This window comes from Neolamprologus multifasciatus, chromosome 18 (genome assembly GCF_963576455.1).
Source record: "Neolamprologus multifasciatus chromosome 18, fNeoMul1.2, whole genome shotgun sequence".
Classification (NCBI taxonomy): Eukaryota; Metazoa; Chordata; class Actinopteri; order Cichliformes; family Cichlidae; genus Neolamprologus; species Neolamprologus multifasciatus.
The window spans coordinates 17,413,892-17,429,271 of record NC_140456.1 but is presented as its reverse complement, the minus strand read 5'-3'; the positions used below and the strand labels follow the sequence as shown (position 1 = coordinate 17,429,271).

Sequence of the window (15,380 nt, the reverse complement as noted above, 5' to 3'; positions counted from 1 at the left end):
TTGCTTTTTAGCTCACAGCTTTATTGTTGTCATTTGTGGGATCAGAAATGTGCCTTAGTAAGGCCAAATACATGCTGCACACTCCTATAAATGATGAAGTGACGCTTTTAGCAGCTTAATAAAACTTTCACTGGGAGTAAGTGGAGACCAAACCAGAGCTAAAAGCATAGCAATGATTGATAATTATTACCTTTATCTTTTAGATGGATGTTAATTGATGCAAAGATTAAGCTTTTTAACATGATTTGAGATACACATTTCTGCCAGTCACTTAAGTTTGAAATTAAGAAGCTACATATTCAGTGAGTAAAGATGTCTTTTAGTCTTTTTATATAAAAAAATATCTAGCAACAAATCAGCTTCATAAATATCAGAATCAGACGTTTGGAGGTACTTTCATTTTTCTATCGATCAAATAGTTCAAACACTCATTTTTCACACTTTATTAGAATTTAAAAATCTGCATCTTCCTCCTATAAATGTAACAGATTCCACAGATCTCAAAGTATCCGTTGAGGTTTCTCGCATGATGTCACGTGCACATTTCTCAAGAGTGTAACATGTGTGGTTGCTGGCTGTCAGGTGAAATCGATCACAAAGAGGATGCTGCACCAAAAATCTCCTTGTGCTAGCTGAGGTATGACTTTTGCTTTGAAGGCAAATGTTCTCCATTTCAAGTTTGTGTCGAGCTTCTTCAAAGTCTCACTGCTGCTCAGCTTTTAGTTAATGAGTGTTTGCAGACAAGTTGGCATGTCCCATGAAAACTACAGGCAACCGCAGCAATGTGAGACCAGAGCAAACACCGACCAGGAGAGAAATATAACCTTTTTTCCCCAAGCAACCAGTTTCTTTTTTCCCCTTTTAAGCTAGTAGACAAAACAGAAATCATTTTTTAAATAAATCTAAATACTTCTGAGATAGAGAGAGATTAAGCTTTACCAGACTGTGGACCTGATTCAGTGTAAATCTGCAGGCCAACTGCAGCCAGCCAAGTGAAACCGCTCCTCACTCATGAAAGCAGATTTTTCAGGTGCAAACTTGGTTTAAATTGAATATTCTGGAGGAATCTTACAGCAGACTAAATTTTTACATCCTCTTAAAATGATATGAAGAGTTATGTTCCAAAACCCAAACCTTAAAATTATAAAATGGTTAAATAATTCCTAAACAAAGCCTTTTATTTACCCAAAAGCTTTTATATTTATATTTTTGGGTTTAAGCCCTTTAACCTCTTGTGTTAGTTTTGCTCTCAACGCAAAGGAAGGCAAAGTTTCAACAACCAGTTTCCTCACAGCCAGGGGCAGGTCATTAACCAGCCTCCAGGCCTGTGTAACTGGATCTTTAGCAACCGACTTTCCCAGTGACTGTCAGCAGCGTCCATTAACCACTCGCCAATAAGTTGCGAATACACATTTTTGCCTCACGCTCGGTGTTTGCCAGATGGCCCCGGACTGTTCTCTAGGCCGGTGAAACTGGCGGACACTGTCACCATGATTGTCACACGTCCAAAGTGTTGCAAAAGTTAACATCCCATTGTTAGCAGTTACATGTTTGCAAAACCTCAACAAAAACAGTGTGATTAAATTACAGGAAGAATATTTGATTTCAAATAAATATGTTGCTCCCATAAAACTCCTGCTTTTAATATCTGCATTAAATTCTACCACTGGCAGACTCCTAATAGAAATATGATATTTTAATCTAATGTGGATTTTTTTTTTTTTTCGTTTGCCACTTCAAAGGAAAACTGAAGGGAAAATTCAGGTGTACAAAATGTTAATTACAGCAGATGAGGCTATTAATCAGTAGTGTGAAATTAAAACCGTCTGCAGAGTCACTTCCACGGTACCTTTGGTTCTGTCATGTTGATGCCCACAAGAAAGAGAAGCTCGCCGATGAACAGGTTGAGGCACAGGTTTTTGTGAATGGTGTTGCGGTCACTCTGCAGACCTCTGAAGAAGCAGAAGGTGAAGAGGCTGATGGCCAGGCAGACCAGAGACACAGCAATGCCCATCCTGGTGATGACTGTGAGGAGAACCTCGTGCACGCTCCCGTCCCTCTGCAGACAAATAGAGAAACACGGACTGACTTTGCACCTCTCATTATAATGGGCAGCGTTTGAACACGTAATGAGTGAAGCTGTGCTGGCCTAATGGGGACACACACGCACCCTGTATGTTGTCACTGAATCGAAATCTCTGGAGTGTTTAATCCTCGCTTATTACTGGGAAAGTCGCATCACCTTGCTGATATTAATGATTAGAGCCTCCACAACATGTTTTGGTATTCATATGACAACTTGACTGATTAAAACCACGCAACTATCCTTTAATCTCATTAGAGCTCATGAAGTTTCACGAGAAAGTGTTGCAGAAAGTGACATCAACAGAAAAATGCCACAAAAAGAGCTGTGAACATGTGGCATCCGCGTTCTCGCTTTGCGGTTGAATCACGCTGCGTTTCAGGAGGTCCAAAACTGAGCGTATTTCAAGACGGCCACCTGGCAAAAGTGAAAATAGCAGACACGAACATAAAAAAATATCACTCAAGGACATGGTGGCCTCAAAGTGAGCCAATTCCTCCTGTGATATTTGTAATTTTATTGAGGGCAGGAGTTACAGTTGAGGTGATGTGTAGGGGATTGGTGGGGCTAAGCCTAGCCTCAGGGCTTTGGTTTCAAGCTGTGGTTAAGGTTGAGGTTAAGACAGATGACAGGCATAGAGTTCATGAGTTGGGACGTATTATTAGACAAACCACAAACTTATCCTCTACATTTATTACTGGCTAGGTCCTCGCTGCACATGCTATTTATCATGTAATTGGATTGTAATTGCATTTCACAATTTCCCAACACCACTTCAAGAGGGGTGGAGACACAAGTTAAAGCTGAAGTTATGTTGTTTCCCATGATTCTCTGAGACATATGCACAGAGGGATATTAGACATGGATCACAGGTAGAACATAATTACTTCTGATAATGGTATGGCACTTCCTGACACAAACTCGCACTTTTAAAGCGACAGCCCTGCTGCCTTTTCTCCACTTCTCCCTTTCTTCCCTGCCCTTACCTTCTCCTCCAGCTATAATCTAATTATCTCCACTGAAATGCCATTCTTGTTCTTGCCGCGTGTGCACAAATCTTTAAGTGAGCCGGAAGAACGAGTAATTGAGACAGAAAAATAGCTTGAGCGAGCCACAAGGCAAGGGCCACTTACCACATTTCCCCGATGAGCCATGAGGATGGCAAAGTTGGTCAAGTGACTGCACGAGCAAGTGGTGTGGCTCTTATTGGTTTCCAGCAGTTTACAACCCTGAGTGGACCAGTATCCCATCATGCTCCTCTCTGAGTAATTCCAGAAGGAACAGTTGGGATTGTAATAATGTTCTTTCTGCAAAACACAAAAGCAGAGAGGGGGAAAAAAATGAAACATTTATGAATGTGCGCAGTTAAAGCACGTCAGTCATGTGTTTACTTCTCCTTTTTTTTCTCAATTTTAAAAAAACGTAATCAATTATTTGTGAAGGAGAAAGATCAAAATGGTGCTAATCATCACTAACGGCACACGCTTTCTCCTTTACTGTAAAAGGTATCGCAGTCTATCCTGTTTTTTGACAGCCTGGCTCTATAGTGTGGTCAGGGTAAATCTCCGAGGGAGGCTTACATCCAGGTGCTCCAGTGTGAAGATCACGGGGTCTGCCACAAACACACGGCTCGACTCCTTTGTAATAGAGGCTGACAGGATGTGGGAGTTGACAGTGAGAGAGAGGTTGTGTTTGTTCAGGTCTCCCATTCCCCGCAATGTGGCATTTTCTGTGCTGAGGAACTGACCCAGGTGCTTGTAGAGTACAAATACCAGCTTGGCTACACCTATGGCAAACAATAAGAAGTACAGCGTTAGACATAATTTACAGTTATCTACCAAACAGTAATAATTCACTCCCCCAAAATAACATGGCTCGCTGCATTTTATATAAAATATATAGATTGTTAAAACTGGTGCCTCTGCCAATGAACACACAGGATGTCGAGCCAGTCAGACAGATGAGGTGTACAACTCATCTGCCTGACTGTTGCAAAGTGCACTATGCTGTACTCATTACAGTGATAATTGAGATTAATTTTAAAATATGAAACATCTGATCCATGTTCTTAAAACTATTTTTAATGGCAACCTTAAGACTCTTCATTGCAAAATGATGTGCTTTCGCTGCGTTGCTCCAGCAACATCATAATTAATGTCCATTGTTGCCTCTAACCGACCATGTCACTGGGAAAAGATAAGAGATTAAAAGCCAGGTGCACGTGGGAGACATTTGCCTTTGGGGCTTTATGACCAAAACCATGATCTTTATCGAGACCAGGTAGTTTGGGTCAGCCTAACAATACTCCAACTGAAAGCCTCAACATTAACGCAAAAATCAAACAAAGACTAAAACTAATGAGCAGTGAGTTATGGTTATGCATACAACAAGCGTCCCAATCTCCTGGGTGAAAGTCCTCTATTTAGTATTCCACCTCACCAGAAACTTCTGAAACATTTTTAGCAGAAGTTCTGTTTTCTGCAAAAGTGATCGTTACACTTTTTTTCCCCTTCCCCGAAATATCAAAATGTTAAGATTAGATCACTAATCTCAGATCTGCGTGTGTGTTTGTTTGTTCACAAACTCCTCCTAAGATCATCAGGAACATCTTAGGCCCCTGTAAGTCTTTTACGTAGTCACTGGTTCTTATCTATATCAGATATGATGATGTTATCGTGCTTCCAAGCAACCACCGAGCAACAGGTTTTTTTTAAGCCTTTATGCACCGTTAAAACCTTATGAAAGCATCCGATAGTTTTCATTTCAGGACAATAACATCTAATTTATGTCCACAAAACCTGAATTATACATGAATAGCAAATAGCTAAAATGCCCAGTGTTTAAGCTTTTAGCATTTATTGTGACTGGACAGCGGAAGTAAGACAGAAACTGGCAGAAAGACAGTATTTGAACCCAGGCATCTGCATGAGCCTTGCAGCACACAAGTCAACCACTCAACCCAGTAAGCTAAACCAGCAGTCCTAGATGACACATATAATTAAAAAAAAAAACCCAAAAAAACCTTTGAAAACAAACAGGTCCAGCAATACTTCAGCATAGACATGCACAAACACATGAAACCTAAACAACTGTTGTTTTTGTTGACCCATATCCAAGGAGCATTGCCTTTTAGCATCGCTAATTCGTTCCAGGATTTATGCTAAGCTAAGCTAATAACCTCCTGATTATATTACCCCATACAGTGCAGCGTATGAGACTCACATTGTAACTCCCGGCAAAAAATAAATAAATCAATGAGCATATTTCACAAATGTCTTACTAATCCGATTCAGAATGCCTTAGCACGTAAAATCCCTTTAAGGCATTATCCCAACTTAATTACCCAAATGAAAACAACTATGTGAATTAGGACATGGTTATGAACTACCATCGAACAATCTGATCAGCTAGGTGTTTCTTCTGCGGTGACGTTGTCTCACCGTTTTTGCTGTTGACTTTCACCGTGTTGGAAGACAGCTGAAGAGTCATTCCGCTCTTGCTCGTCTGTGGAAATCTGAAGTCTTGCACCTGCCCGTCGGTGCTTAGCACACACACCTCCAACACTGAGAGATGGCCGAGGTAAAAGGGAAAGCGACAGAGAGATTGAGAGAGGAGGAGATGTATTACTCATAGGCAACACTTGAGAAGCATTACATGGTGTTTAATAGAACTCTATCGCTCAGGCCCAGTGGGGTATGTGTAAAGACTCGAGGTTCATTGTACCAGTAACAGAATCCAGTCTTATTGGCAAAACCCCGTCGAGTGTCATTTACTTAAAAAAAAACATGTCACTAAGCTGTTGGCTGGCATTGTGAAAGCCTTGGAGGCAGGAGCGGAAGAAAAAATAACAACAAGGGCAACGATAGAAGATGAGCAAATTCAAGCACGCAGCCTACTGCGGCATGAATGTCAAATATTCATAGGATCAAAAATATCATTGAGCTTTTACTTTACTTTTTCTTTCCCCTGTGGGTTCAGATAACTCTGGGCCTCGACGAGCAAATCTCTGAAAATCCTCCAAATTCCTGCAGCCCCTCTCTCTGGTATGCCAGCTGCCGGGTGGTGCTCCCTTTGATGTGTGAAATTATTAAAGGGTCAGGAGGACACACGTATCAGCACACTCCCTCCCATCAGAAACGGCCTCACTTCCTCAGATAGGTGGCTTCTGACAGACGGAGATGAGGAATTGTTCTCTGCTGCTCCCCCCACCACCACTACCACCCATCATCTACCTTTTAGCTCCCTTTTTCCCCTCGCCCTGCCCTTGATACTCGCCCGGAGATGCCATTTGAGCTTCGAGGAAACTGCTAATTAGAATCAACAATCATTTTTGGCTTTTTTCGACTCTTTTAAGAGAGGTCAGGTAGGCTGTTCTCTGAGGTTTTGTCATATTTAGTTATGTTTCTTCACTGGAGCATTATCTATATTGTGCAGATAAGCAAGCACTTGACAAGCTCATAAAAACCGTCTGAATGCGGTGATTAAATGGCTAATGTGAAACATATTACACAATGTGTTAATCAGTGCTTTTGGTAAAGACAGAGCAACTAGTCCTTATCAGTTTGGCTAACTATTTATTAATGGGAAAGGCTTAGAGGGAACAGATAGAGTGCCATGTGAATGGAGCAGTGCCATTCAATTGGTTTCTTTGTTTCCCCCCCAAGAGGTCTGGACAGTTCATCTGGCAGCACCCATTCAATGAGGAGACTTTACAATGCGAGAAAAAGATTAAAAATCAATGAGGTATAAGACAAAAAGGGTAAGTGGAGGACCATAACCATAGAAACAAAGAGATGCGAGTAGAAATATGACAGTTCACTGCACAAAGCTGACTTATATGAATGAGATCATGTTGATAATAAAGTGCCTGCCTTTGAGGGCAAATTAGCTTTTTCCCCCCCTTTTTTTGAGTCAAATCTTTTCTTATGACGTCAGTGAAACGAGATGAGATGTGGCCATTTTCAAAATGATGCTCTTCTTAAAGAATAGCTGCCTGAATGTGAGACAATTTTTACCGCTGTGTTTAAAACTATCTCCCTGAGACTGAAAAAAAAGAAAGAAAAGAAAAGCCATCAACATCACAGACTGTGAATGATGGATGTGCACATGTGGTTTTCTCAGTTACTGGAGAGGAACTTACGGATATTCTCTGCGGGAACTTTCACGATGGCGGGCTCAATCAGGTTTTCCGCGAGGACAAACGCCCCTTCCTCCAGGGTATCCAGCAGCATCGTGGCGGCGTGCGTTTGTTCTGTGGAATTCATGTCTTTCCAGGATTTTAGAGCTTCCGGCCTCAAGAGGTTGTCAACAGTGTCCACAATCGCCTGTATCCATGGAGACAAGACAAATTTGTCAGCTTGCACTCCCTCCACCCCCAAATCATAACTTGAGTTTAATGACAAAGAGCAGGGACTGGAAAACAAATAATAATAATTATTAAAAAAAGATAACAAAAGCAAAATCATTCCAACTGAAGACATGAATGTCAGAGAAAGCCATGGGTAGCTAAAATAATAATGACGATGGAATATTTAGTGTGTATTATTTAATATTCTGTTTAAAAAGAATAAAGCTAATCTGGGGAAGTCTCTCGTGGGCCAGAGTCTTTATTGAATGATAATGCAAACATCCTTGAGGGTAAAAAGAAATACAAACCAAATGTTTTGGGGTTTTGTTCCCCCTTCATTGAATGCTGCATTTGCACTTCCTGCTTTAAGCAGCTATTTTTCAAAAAACAAACCAAAAAAGAAAAGAAAAGAAAGAAAGCAATCATATCCATGGACAATACTCTTATTTCCATAACAGGATCTGACCATAATGACTTGGATACAATTTTCCTCGAGGAAAGAGGGCATTATCATGAAATCCGTGTTCGGCGTAGTAGTGCAAGTGAAAACAGCAGAGAGAGGGGAGGGTGGTGGGATTTCTGCTTGTTTTAAATGGCAATCCTTTCATTTCCTGCTTTCTGATAAGCAGCATGCGAGCAAAACATTCCACAAAACCTACACATGTATCATATGTTGATAAAACAAGAGTTTCCTTTGACCCTGGCAGGTTGAGTTCATGACTCCTGGCTGGCACAATTAAGAAACAACATCATTAACTTTCTTAACCCCCCTCGAAAAAAAAAAGACAGACATTTGTACACAGATCTAGACGAGCCCTGGGTGTGATAAATCAGAGTGACAATTTAACCATAGGTGCCATTACCCACAGCAAGACCCACCACAATAACGGTAATTAACCAAAACAAGCCCTTGCTCACTGTACCAATTAGTCACAGCTGTGATTATCCAAAACACTAATTGACCAAGGACAGGATTATCCATTTGCTTGGAATAACAAGAAAGGGAATCAACCAAAGTCTGAACCAATATATGATTAACCGCAACGTTTTAACCACCGAGCTGATGTTAACCGCAGCAGTGATGGCTGCATCCAGACAGAGTGCTCAGCATGTCTTTATATCTTGGGTCCAAGCACAAAAAAATCAATCTCTGTGGCCCTAACCTTGCAGGCAACTGTGACTATGACAGGAGTTAAGTGTGTGTGTGGTGTCTGTGTGTGTGTGTGTGTCTGTGTGTGTGTGAGAGAGAGAGGGAGAGTGAGCAAGAGAGAGAGAAGTGGCGATTATGGGGTTGGAGCCATTACAACCAGACAGACACTAAATGGTCTTCTCCCGCCCCCTGGTAAGCCATCCTCAAAGGACCCATGAAATCCAAAAGAAGGGGGGGAAAAAAGTCTGTCTCCAATTTGTGTAGCACAGAAAGAATCTGTCTTCTGATTTAATTCATGCCTGGGTGGTGGTCAATTTACAAATCACAAGAGTGCAACCACCAGGGGAGCCCCTGTGGCTGCCCATATCAGCTGCTCTGACTTAAACAGCAATGGACGATGATCAGTGACACTGAAAAATAAAATACCAGCCACATTAGCTTTAAGCTAATTGCTAATGCCGGGATGCCAATGTGCTCAATATGGCAATGTTAGGTTCTGGATATTTAGGAGTTAGTTGTAGGTTCCTCATATTTCATTAGCATGAGGCTTGTGCACAGAGCTCAGACTTTTGTTTTAAGATATTTAATGAAAAACCAGAGACATAACTTATAACAGTGCAGCTGATTCAATGCCCCAGGGCCCAGAAGGTAGAGGGGACCAGTCAACATCACTATCAAATAGCACCCCCCCCCCCCCCGGCTTTACACAGCATGCACATATTCACTGTGTTTAGATGAAGGTGGACAGATGTTGCAATATATTGCTTTTATTTCCTGCCCTTCCTCTCTTGTCATTTGTGGAAAATGCTTGCAAACCTCTTGACGTCAACTGTGAAACAATTTGTTTGGCAGAAAGTGTCTTACAGAGTAGTTTGTCAGCACAGCCCAGGGGACGACATGGTGGTAAGAGCCCAAAGAAAAATCTGTACGGGGCCAAACATGGTCAGAATTGTCTGTGACACAATAATGGAAAAAAACTAAATGCTTCGAAATCCAGCATTTATACAGCACGTTGCTCAATTAAATAGTAAATTCTTGTATAAAAGGCTTTTCTACTCTACTTGAGCCCTCAAACTGCTTTATACACAATGCCTCATTCGCCCATTAACACAAGCACTTTTTTCTACACTCAGGTGCTTTCTATCTAACGTTCGCACATATTCATACTTCAATGAATGCAACAACTTGAGGTTCAGTATCTTGCCCGAGGATACTTTGGCATGCAGACAGGAGATTGGAGCAACCAGGGATAGAACCACAAAGTTTCTGTTTAGTAGATGACCTGCTCTACCTCCAGAGCTACAGCCCTGCGTTATCCCAAGTCCAATCCCTGTATATTTCAAGGTACAGACTTGATGATTTCTCAATATCTCTGTTCTCTATACCTGCAAAATACATCTGCTGAGAACAAAAATGATCCTCCTTGTATTCAGCGTTTCAGTCACAGGATCTCCTACTAACCTATTCCAGGTACCTCTAAACTCAGATTTCAGGAATTGGGACGTCTTAGCGCATTCCAGAAAAAGTGGAAAAAAAAAACTAAAACAACAACAACAACAACAAGTGATTCAAGTACCACTAGCAACACAATATAACACTTTTTTTATATGTTTAAAAACACAGCTGCAGCAGATTCATGGACAGAGCCTGGTCTGCAACTGGCTTGTTCAGTAAGTCATAAATACACAACAGTGGCAGTGCTGATTAAAGGTTTTACTACTTAATTCTGGGAGGCTGGGGCTGCTTTAACTTAGCAGGATATTCGAGTATATGGGGCGAACAGACCATAATAATGTATACTTTCAAGCTGCAGTGCTAAATGTAAACCAAATACAGGCAGGAGGTGTATGGGAGGAACTGCATAAGGAGAGGCCCATCTTTACAAACCATTGTACTTCCGGCAAAGCTAGAGTCTGGGATACAACCGCTGGGCACCATGAATATTTGTGTCAATCCACCACTGACACAAAATCTAAACACCATGCAGTGCATCTTCTCCCATGTGTCTACATCACGGTCTTGTCTTCCAGCAGACCCAAGCCCGGGAAAATAAACAGTACTGCACTACACTAAGTAAAATGTCTGGTGGACAGCCTGCAAAGATCAGACTGGAACACAAACATATTTAATGGGATTGGAAATTAATCCCACAGATAAATCAAAAAGGGACCAAGAGGTTTTTTTTAAAAATTTTATTATTATTATTATTTGCAATGGCGACAGTAGAATTTGTACAATATAAGCAAGTGAAAATTGAGCACATTGCCACTTTGATCACACTTCTGCCTGACAGGGAGGTGCAATTACAACCGTGGGAAGGCAATTATTCACACGACGTGTAAAGAGCCGACAACAGAAGAGATGGAGGGAGGCAAAAAAAAAAAGAGTGGCAGAGGCAGAGGAGGACGAGAGGCAGAGGAGGAGGAGAAAATTTAAAAAAAAACGAAGGGAAGATTTACGAGTGAAGAAGAATATGGATGGCGGCATCCTCAGATGGACAGAATGACAGGGCAGCAGACAGCCGAATCTGAGGAAGTGGCCGCATTTTGTACAAACACATCAGCAGGCACACGCTGTAACAAAATAATCAAAAACATAAAGACAGACAGTGCGGCATGCTGCAAGTCAGACGTTAGGGATCAGGGTGAAAAAGGAATGCAGAAAGCCTGGCAGTTATACCTTCATGTACGCTCTGCATGTCTTCTCCCTTTTTTGAAGCTTTTCCGCACAACCAGACGATCAAGTGCAAGAAACGGATTGAAGAAAGAGGAGGTAAGAAAACAGGAAGCATTAAATCATGCCACTTACCATCAATTACAGAGTTAATGAAAAGAAGAAAAGGCACAGGTCTATTAACTATAACCCAAAGAGTAATAAGTGCTTTTCAGGGGAGCTGTGTTTGAATACTAAGTATAAATTTGGATCAAGTCAAAGTGAGGGGAGAGAGACGAGAAACGCAAAGCAGCAGTGAGGAAAAAACGCTGAGACCAGATTCTGAAGCTTCCCCATTAGTGATGCTTTAAAATACATTCGGAAGACAAACAATGTGGGATGAGGTCATTTGTATTTCTTGTCATGGAGAAAATAATACAGCGCTAGCTCTCTTTAAAACCCCTTTGTTAGGCTCTTGGCTTTAAATAAGTTGGTGTCTCTTCCTAATTGAGTCAAACCAGAGAAACTCACATATCGTTGCATCAGAATTTGGAAACAAAAAGATAAAAATGTTTCTTGTGTCCAAATTACAACCATAAAAAAAAAAAAAAAAAAAGCACACACAGGAAACCAGAAATGGTTCTTCAACGCAGTCCAGATTGCGCCCGTGGACGCCGCCATTTACTTGTTTTATTTGGAGGAAATGGCTGCGTGAAGCTGAAAGCACCACGTTCTGTTTTTGTTGGGGGGGGGGTGTTCTCATTTCAGATTTTGTGACTGCAAATCATGTATGCAATACATTTCTTCTAAACACTTTCAAACCCATGTGTGTAGGCTCAAATGTTCAGGCTTCTTTTTTTTCTTCTTTTACTGGCATCCATTGGTGTATATTTATTCCAGTATGGCATGGAAATCATTTGGCAGACAGGTTTCAGTCTGCCTTCTGCATTAACCTGATTTCTTTAATCATAAGAAAGCCAGATTCTATAAATCAGGGCAAGGAATTTAAAAAAGATCTTGATTTTGAGTTTTCTTGGTCTTGCAAATACATGTGTGCATGGCTGAAGTGCTCAGACGGGGGGGAACTGTTGGTGGAGAAGCGCAACGAGATCAAAGGAAGGATAACTAAATTATTATATTCACAATTCCAAGCAGGCTGTTTAAAGAGTGACTTTAAAATCAGGCACGGTAGTAGTATTTCTCTGTCAGATTCACCCCTGGTGTGCTCGAGAGTGAAAGTGTGTTTCATTGCAGCTGCAGAACTGCAGGTACAAACAACAGCTCTATGACAGGATGTCACAGTTTTTAAGTAGTTTTAAGTTGAATGTTGTTGTTGTTGCCTTTGAATTGTTCCAATCACCACAACAATATTGGCATTGCAGTAAGAAACCTGTTAGCTCTTATCTTCAAATAATAGCGGTGCAGCTGTCTGAACACATGGGCGCAAACAATGGGCGTCATTTTTGGTTGTTTTGTTTTTTTTGTTCAAAATCACTTTGTTTACACAGCAACTGCTCCAAAGTCTGAATAACAATGTAATTTTTCAAAACTGTCACTCAAATCGCCACGGGACTGCCAGCAGCAACGAGATGTAGTTTTGTCTCAGACCTGCTTTCTTTCCACTGAGCACCTGCATGAGCTCCAGGAGGGGGCACCTCCACACTTGTCAGCAATGAAGAGTTATTCTTTGTGCTGGTTGGGGGCTCGTGGCCATTAGCTCCTTAAAGGTGGAGCTGCCAGGTGAGCCTGTGTTTTCCAACGCTGGTAATTACCAAGGAACTCTAGAGGAATGAGCTTCCCCCGCAGGGTTAGACCTGCCTCCCTAGCCCCCTCACCTCAGACTGCACGTGTTTGGATGATGCATGCGTGCATGTAAGAAAAGAGCCGAGCGGCTTGTGTGCATCTGTGTGTGTGTTTTGCTAATGAATGTCCTGAGTCATGCTGACACAGAACCGGGGCAAAACAGGGACAACGTTTAACGAGAGGTCAGAAAAGGAAAAGGCCAGGGAGGATTTTCATAGCACCTTGTTGAAGCTGCGTCCAGCTGAGTCCTTCTCGTTGGGCTTGAGCTCCTGCAGCTGAGCATCGAGGATGTCCACGAGCTGCTCCATCAGGCGCACCGAGGAGCTGACGTCGCCGGCAAACACCGGGCCCTGTGTGTGACGTGCCAGCTCATTGGCTAAATTTGCGGCATTTTCGCCGCTTCGGATCTAAAAAAACAACCACGGGGAGAAACACGGGGGTGTCAGTGAAGTGTCAGTGATGCAGCGCTCAGATCAGAGTCATGCAATATGAACCTGGACTAATATCTCTCACACACACATCTGAAAATTCACAGCAAGTCTAGAAGGAATTTGTCTTTGTGTGCAGACGGAATGAACTCATGGTGACTGTATGATTAACCAAGGACATTATAACATAACTATGTCTTGTTAAATGCACAGCAGTACTCTCTCCAAACAGAGAATCACTACAATACTGTGTACATATTTTATATAAAATGTTCAAGGTGTCTTTTGCCACAAACGAATCAATTTTTTGCACTAAAATGCGGCAACAACGACATCAATCAAATGTGACTTTGAAGTGCCGCCGCCAATTAAACTTCAAATAGAGGAAGCTAATGCAAAACCAACATACCATTAATCCTTGAGCCATTCAGCCTCCAAAATATAATTCAGGGCTATCAGAAGTATCTTGTAGCTACATTACAATATCTCCCCACTTACTAAAAAGTACTACAGTGGTGTCAACAGACCAGAAGCATTGCAGCTCTAAGGCCCACCATCGCTGGCAATTATATCTTAATAAAATCTAACATCAGGACTTATACAGCCAATTCAACGCTGTTCATATTAGTTTCTCTTTTTAATGAGCAAATATGCAAAGCTTAGAACAGATAACTAAAGCTCCTGCTTATTATATGTCATAGCAAGGCTAGCAGTGTGTATAATCGCCTGAGAGTAATGGAGTTGTGTGAGTTTTTTGACTTGGCAACAGTGCGTAAGATGCAAAATGTTTTGTTGGGTTTTTTTTTTTTTTTCCTATCTCTGTGCGTTACTTTGAGAGAAAATACTGTTAACTGAATGCTTCTAAAAATATACAAAAACATGTTGCATTAAAACTTGAATGACGAAAATTCTGGATGAAGCAGAAACTGTAAGTGTTGCTAACTTTTGTCCAAACACGGGATTCGGACCTCACTTTCCCAGCTGAAATTTTTCTTTTCTTCCTTTTTAAAGCCTATTACACCTCTGCATCGGACTTCTATTTGTAACTGCTTAGTATTCCTCACCCAATGAGGTCTCCAAAGACTCCACACAGATGAGGAACATGAGTCTAGCTTCCTCTCTAAACTGGAGTATGCTGAAAGGTAATTATGGATTTTAGTCCAGTGATGCCAAAAACATATTGCATACCCCAATTTTAATGCAGTGTGCATACTTTCTCTATTACACGTCATTTTGCTGTGTTTCTAGCGTAAAAACAAAGCGTATCCAACACTTTTTCACTTACTACTGTTTTTTTGTTTTTGATTTTTTTAAACACACAGCTGTTCATTAGCCAAGATGTCTTTCAACAATAGACTGAAACCCTGCCTGAACCTGCAGGATTCTGTAGGTGTTTTTGTTTTTTCAAGAGAAACAATAATCTCTTCTTCAGGGTTTGCTATGTTTTACATTCCTGTGCATCTAAGCAACTGTTATCTGCACATCTACATTACATTTCTACCTGCATGACATCAAAGCATAAATGTCACCGCAGAAAGAAAACATGGCTCTTTGATTCTCACTAACAGACTGCAGTTCTTGGCATTTACTCCTGATGCTTTAGCTCATTTCTTTCTGCTGCCAAACAGCATTTTAGTTACCCTTGAAAGTTTCGTGTACACTTGAAAAGTTCTGTGCTGGAAAAATAAACCAAGCTAGGGAACGAGGTCAGAAATTACCGCTGTATGTTGGATCGCAGCCATGTTACGTGGTTCTTTGCTGTTATATTTTTGTGATCGACAAATTCTCCTTTTACCTTTTGTGCCACTTGAGTCACCCAGTGGGAGGTGCAGTTGCTGAGGTCTGGCCCTTTGGAGCACCATGTCCCTGCCATGGTGCAGAGGAAAGAGGCGATGCCTGCAGTACCACAGAATAAAA

General features: G+C 41.4%; 1 protein-coding gene across 13 annotated transcripts in view; it reads right to left on the bottom strand.

The window, feature by feature from the left end:
- The window catches only part of adgrl2b.1 (adhesion G protein-coupled receptor L2b, tandem duplicate 1), a 93,592-nt gene that overhangs the window by 20,737 nt on the left and 57,475 nt on the right, over positions 1 to 15,380 (bottom strand). For 11 of the 13 annotated variants that reach the window (XM_085139842.1, XM_085139849.1, XM_085139852.1 and 8 more), the window contains 8 exons: positions 15,259 to 15,359; positions 13,257 to 13,442; positions 11,260 to 11,298; positions 7,224 to 7,407; positions 5,524 to 5,646; positions 3,664 to 3,869; positions 3,217 to 3,390; positions 1,850 to 2,059 (listed from right to left, as the gene is read on the bottom strand). In XM_085139842.1, coding sequence (XP_084995968.1) covers positions 1,850 to 2,059; positions 3,217 to 3,390; positions 3,664 to 3,869; positions 5,524 to 5,646; positions 7,224 to 7,407; positions 11,260 to 11,298; positions 13,257 to 13,442; positions 15,259 to 15,359 — 1,223 coding nt within the window. The remainder of the gene's footprint in view (positions 1 to 1,849; positions 2,060 to 3,216; positions 3,391 to 3,663; positions 3,870 to 5,523; positions 5,647 to 7,223; positions 7,408 to 11,259; positions 11,299 to 13,256; positions 13,443 to 15,258; positions 15,360 to 15,380) is intronic. The other 2 variants (XM_085139848.1, XM_085139850.1) reach the window with 1 other exon arrangement.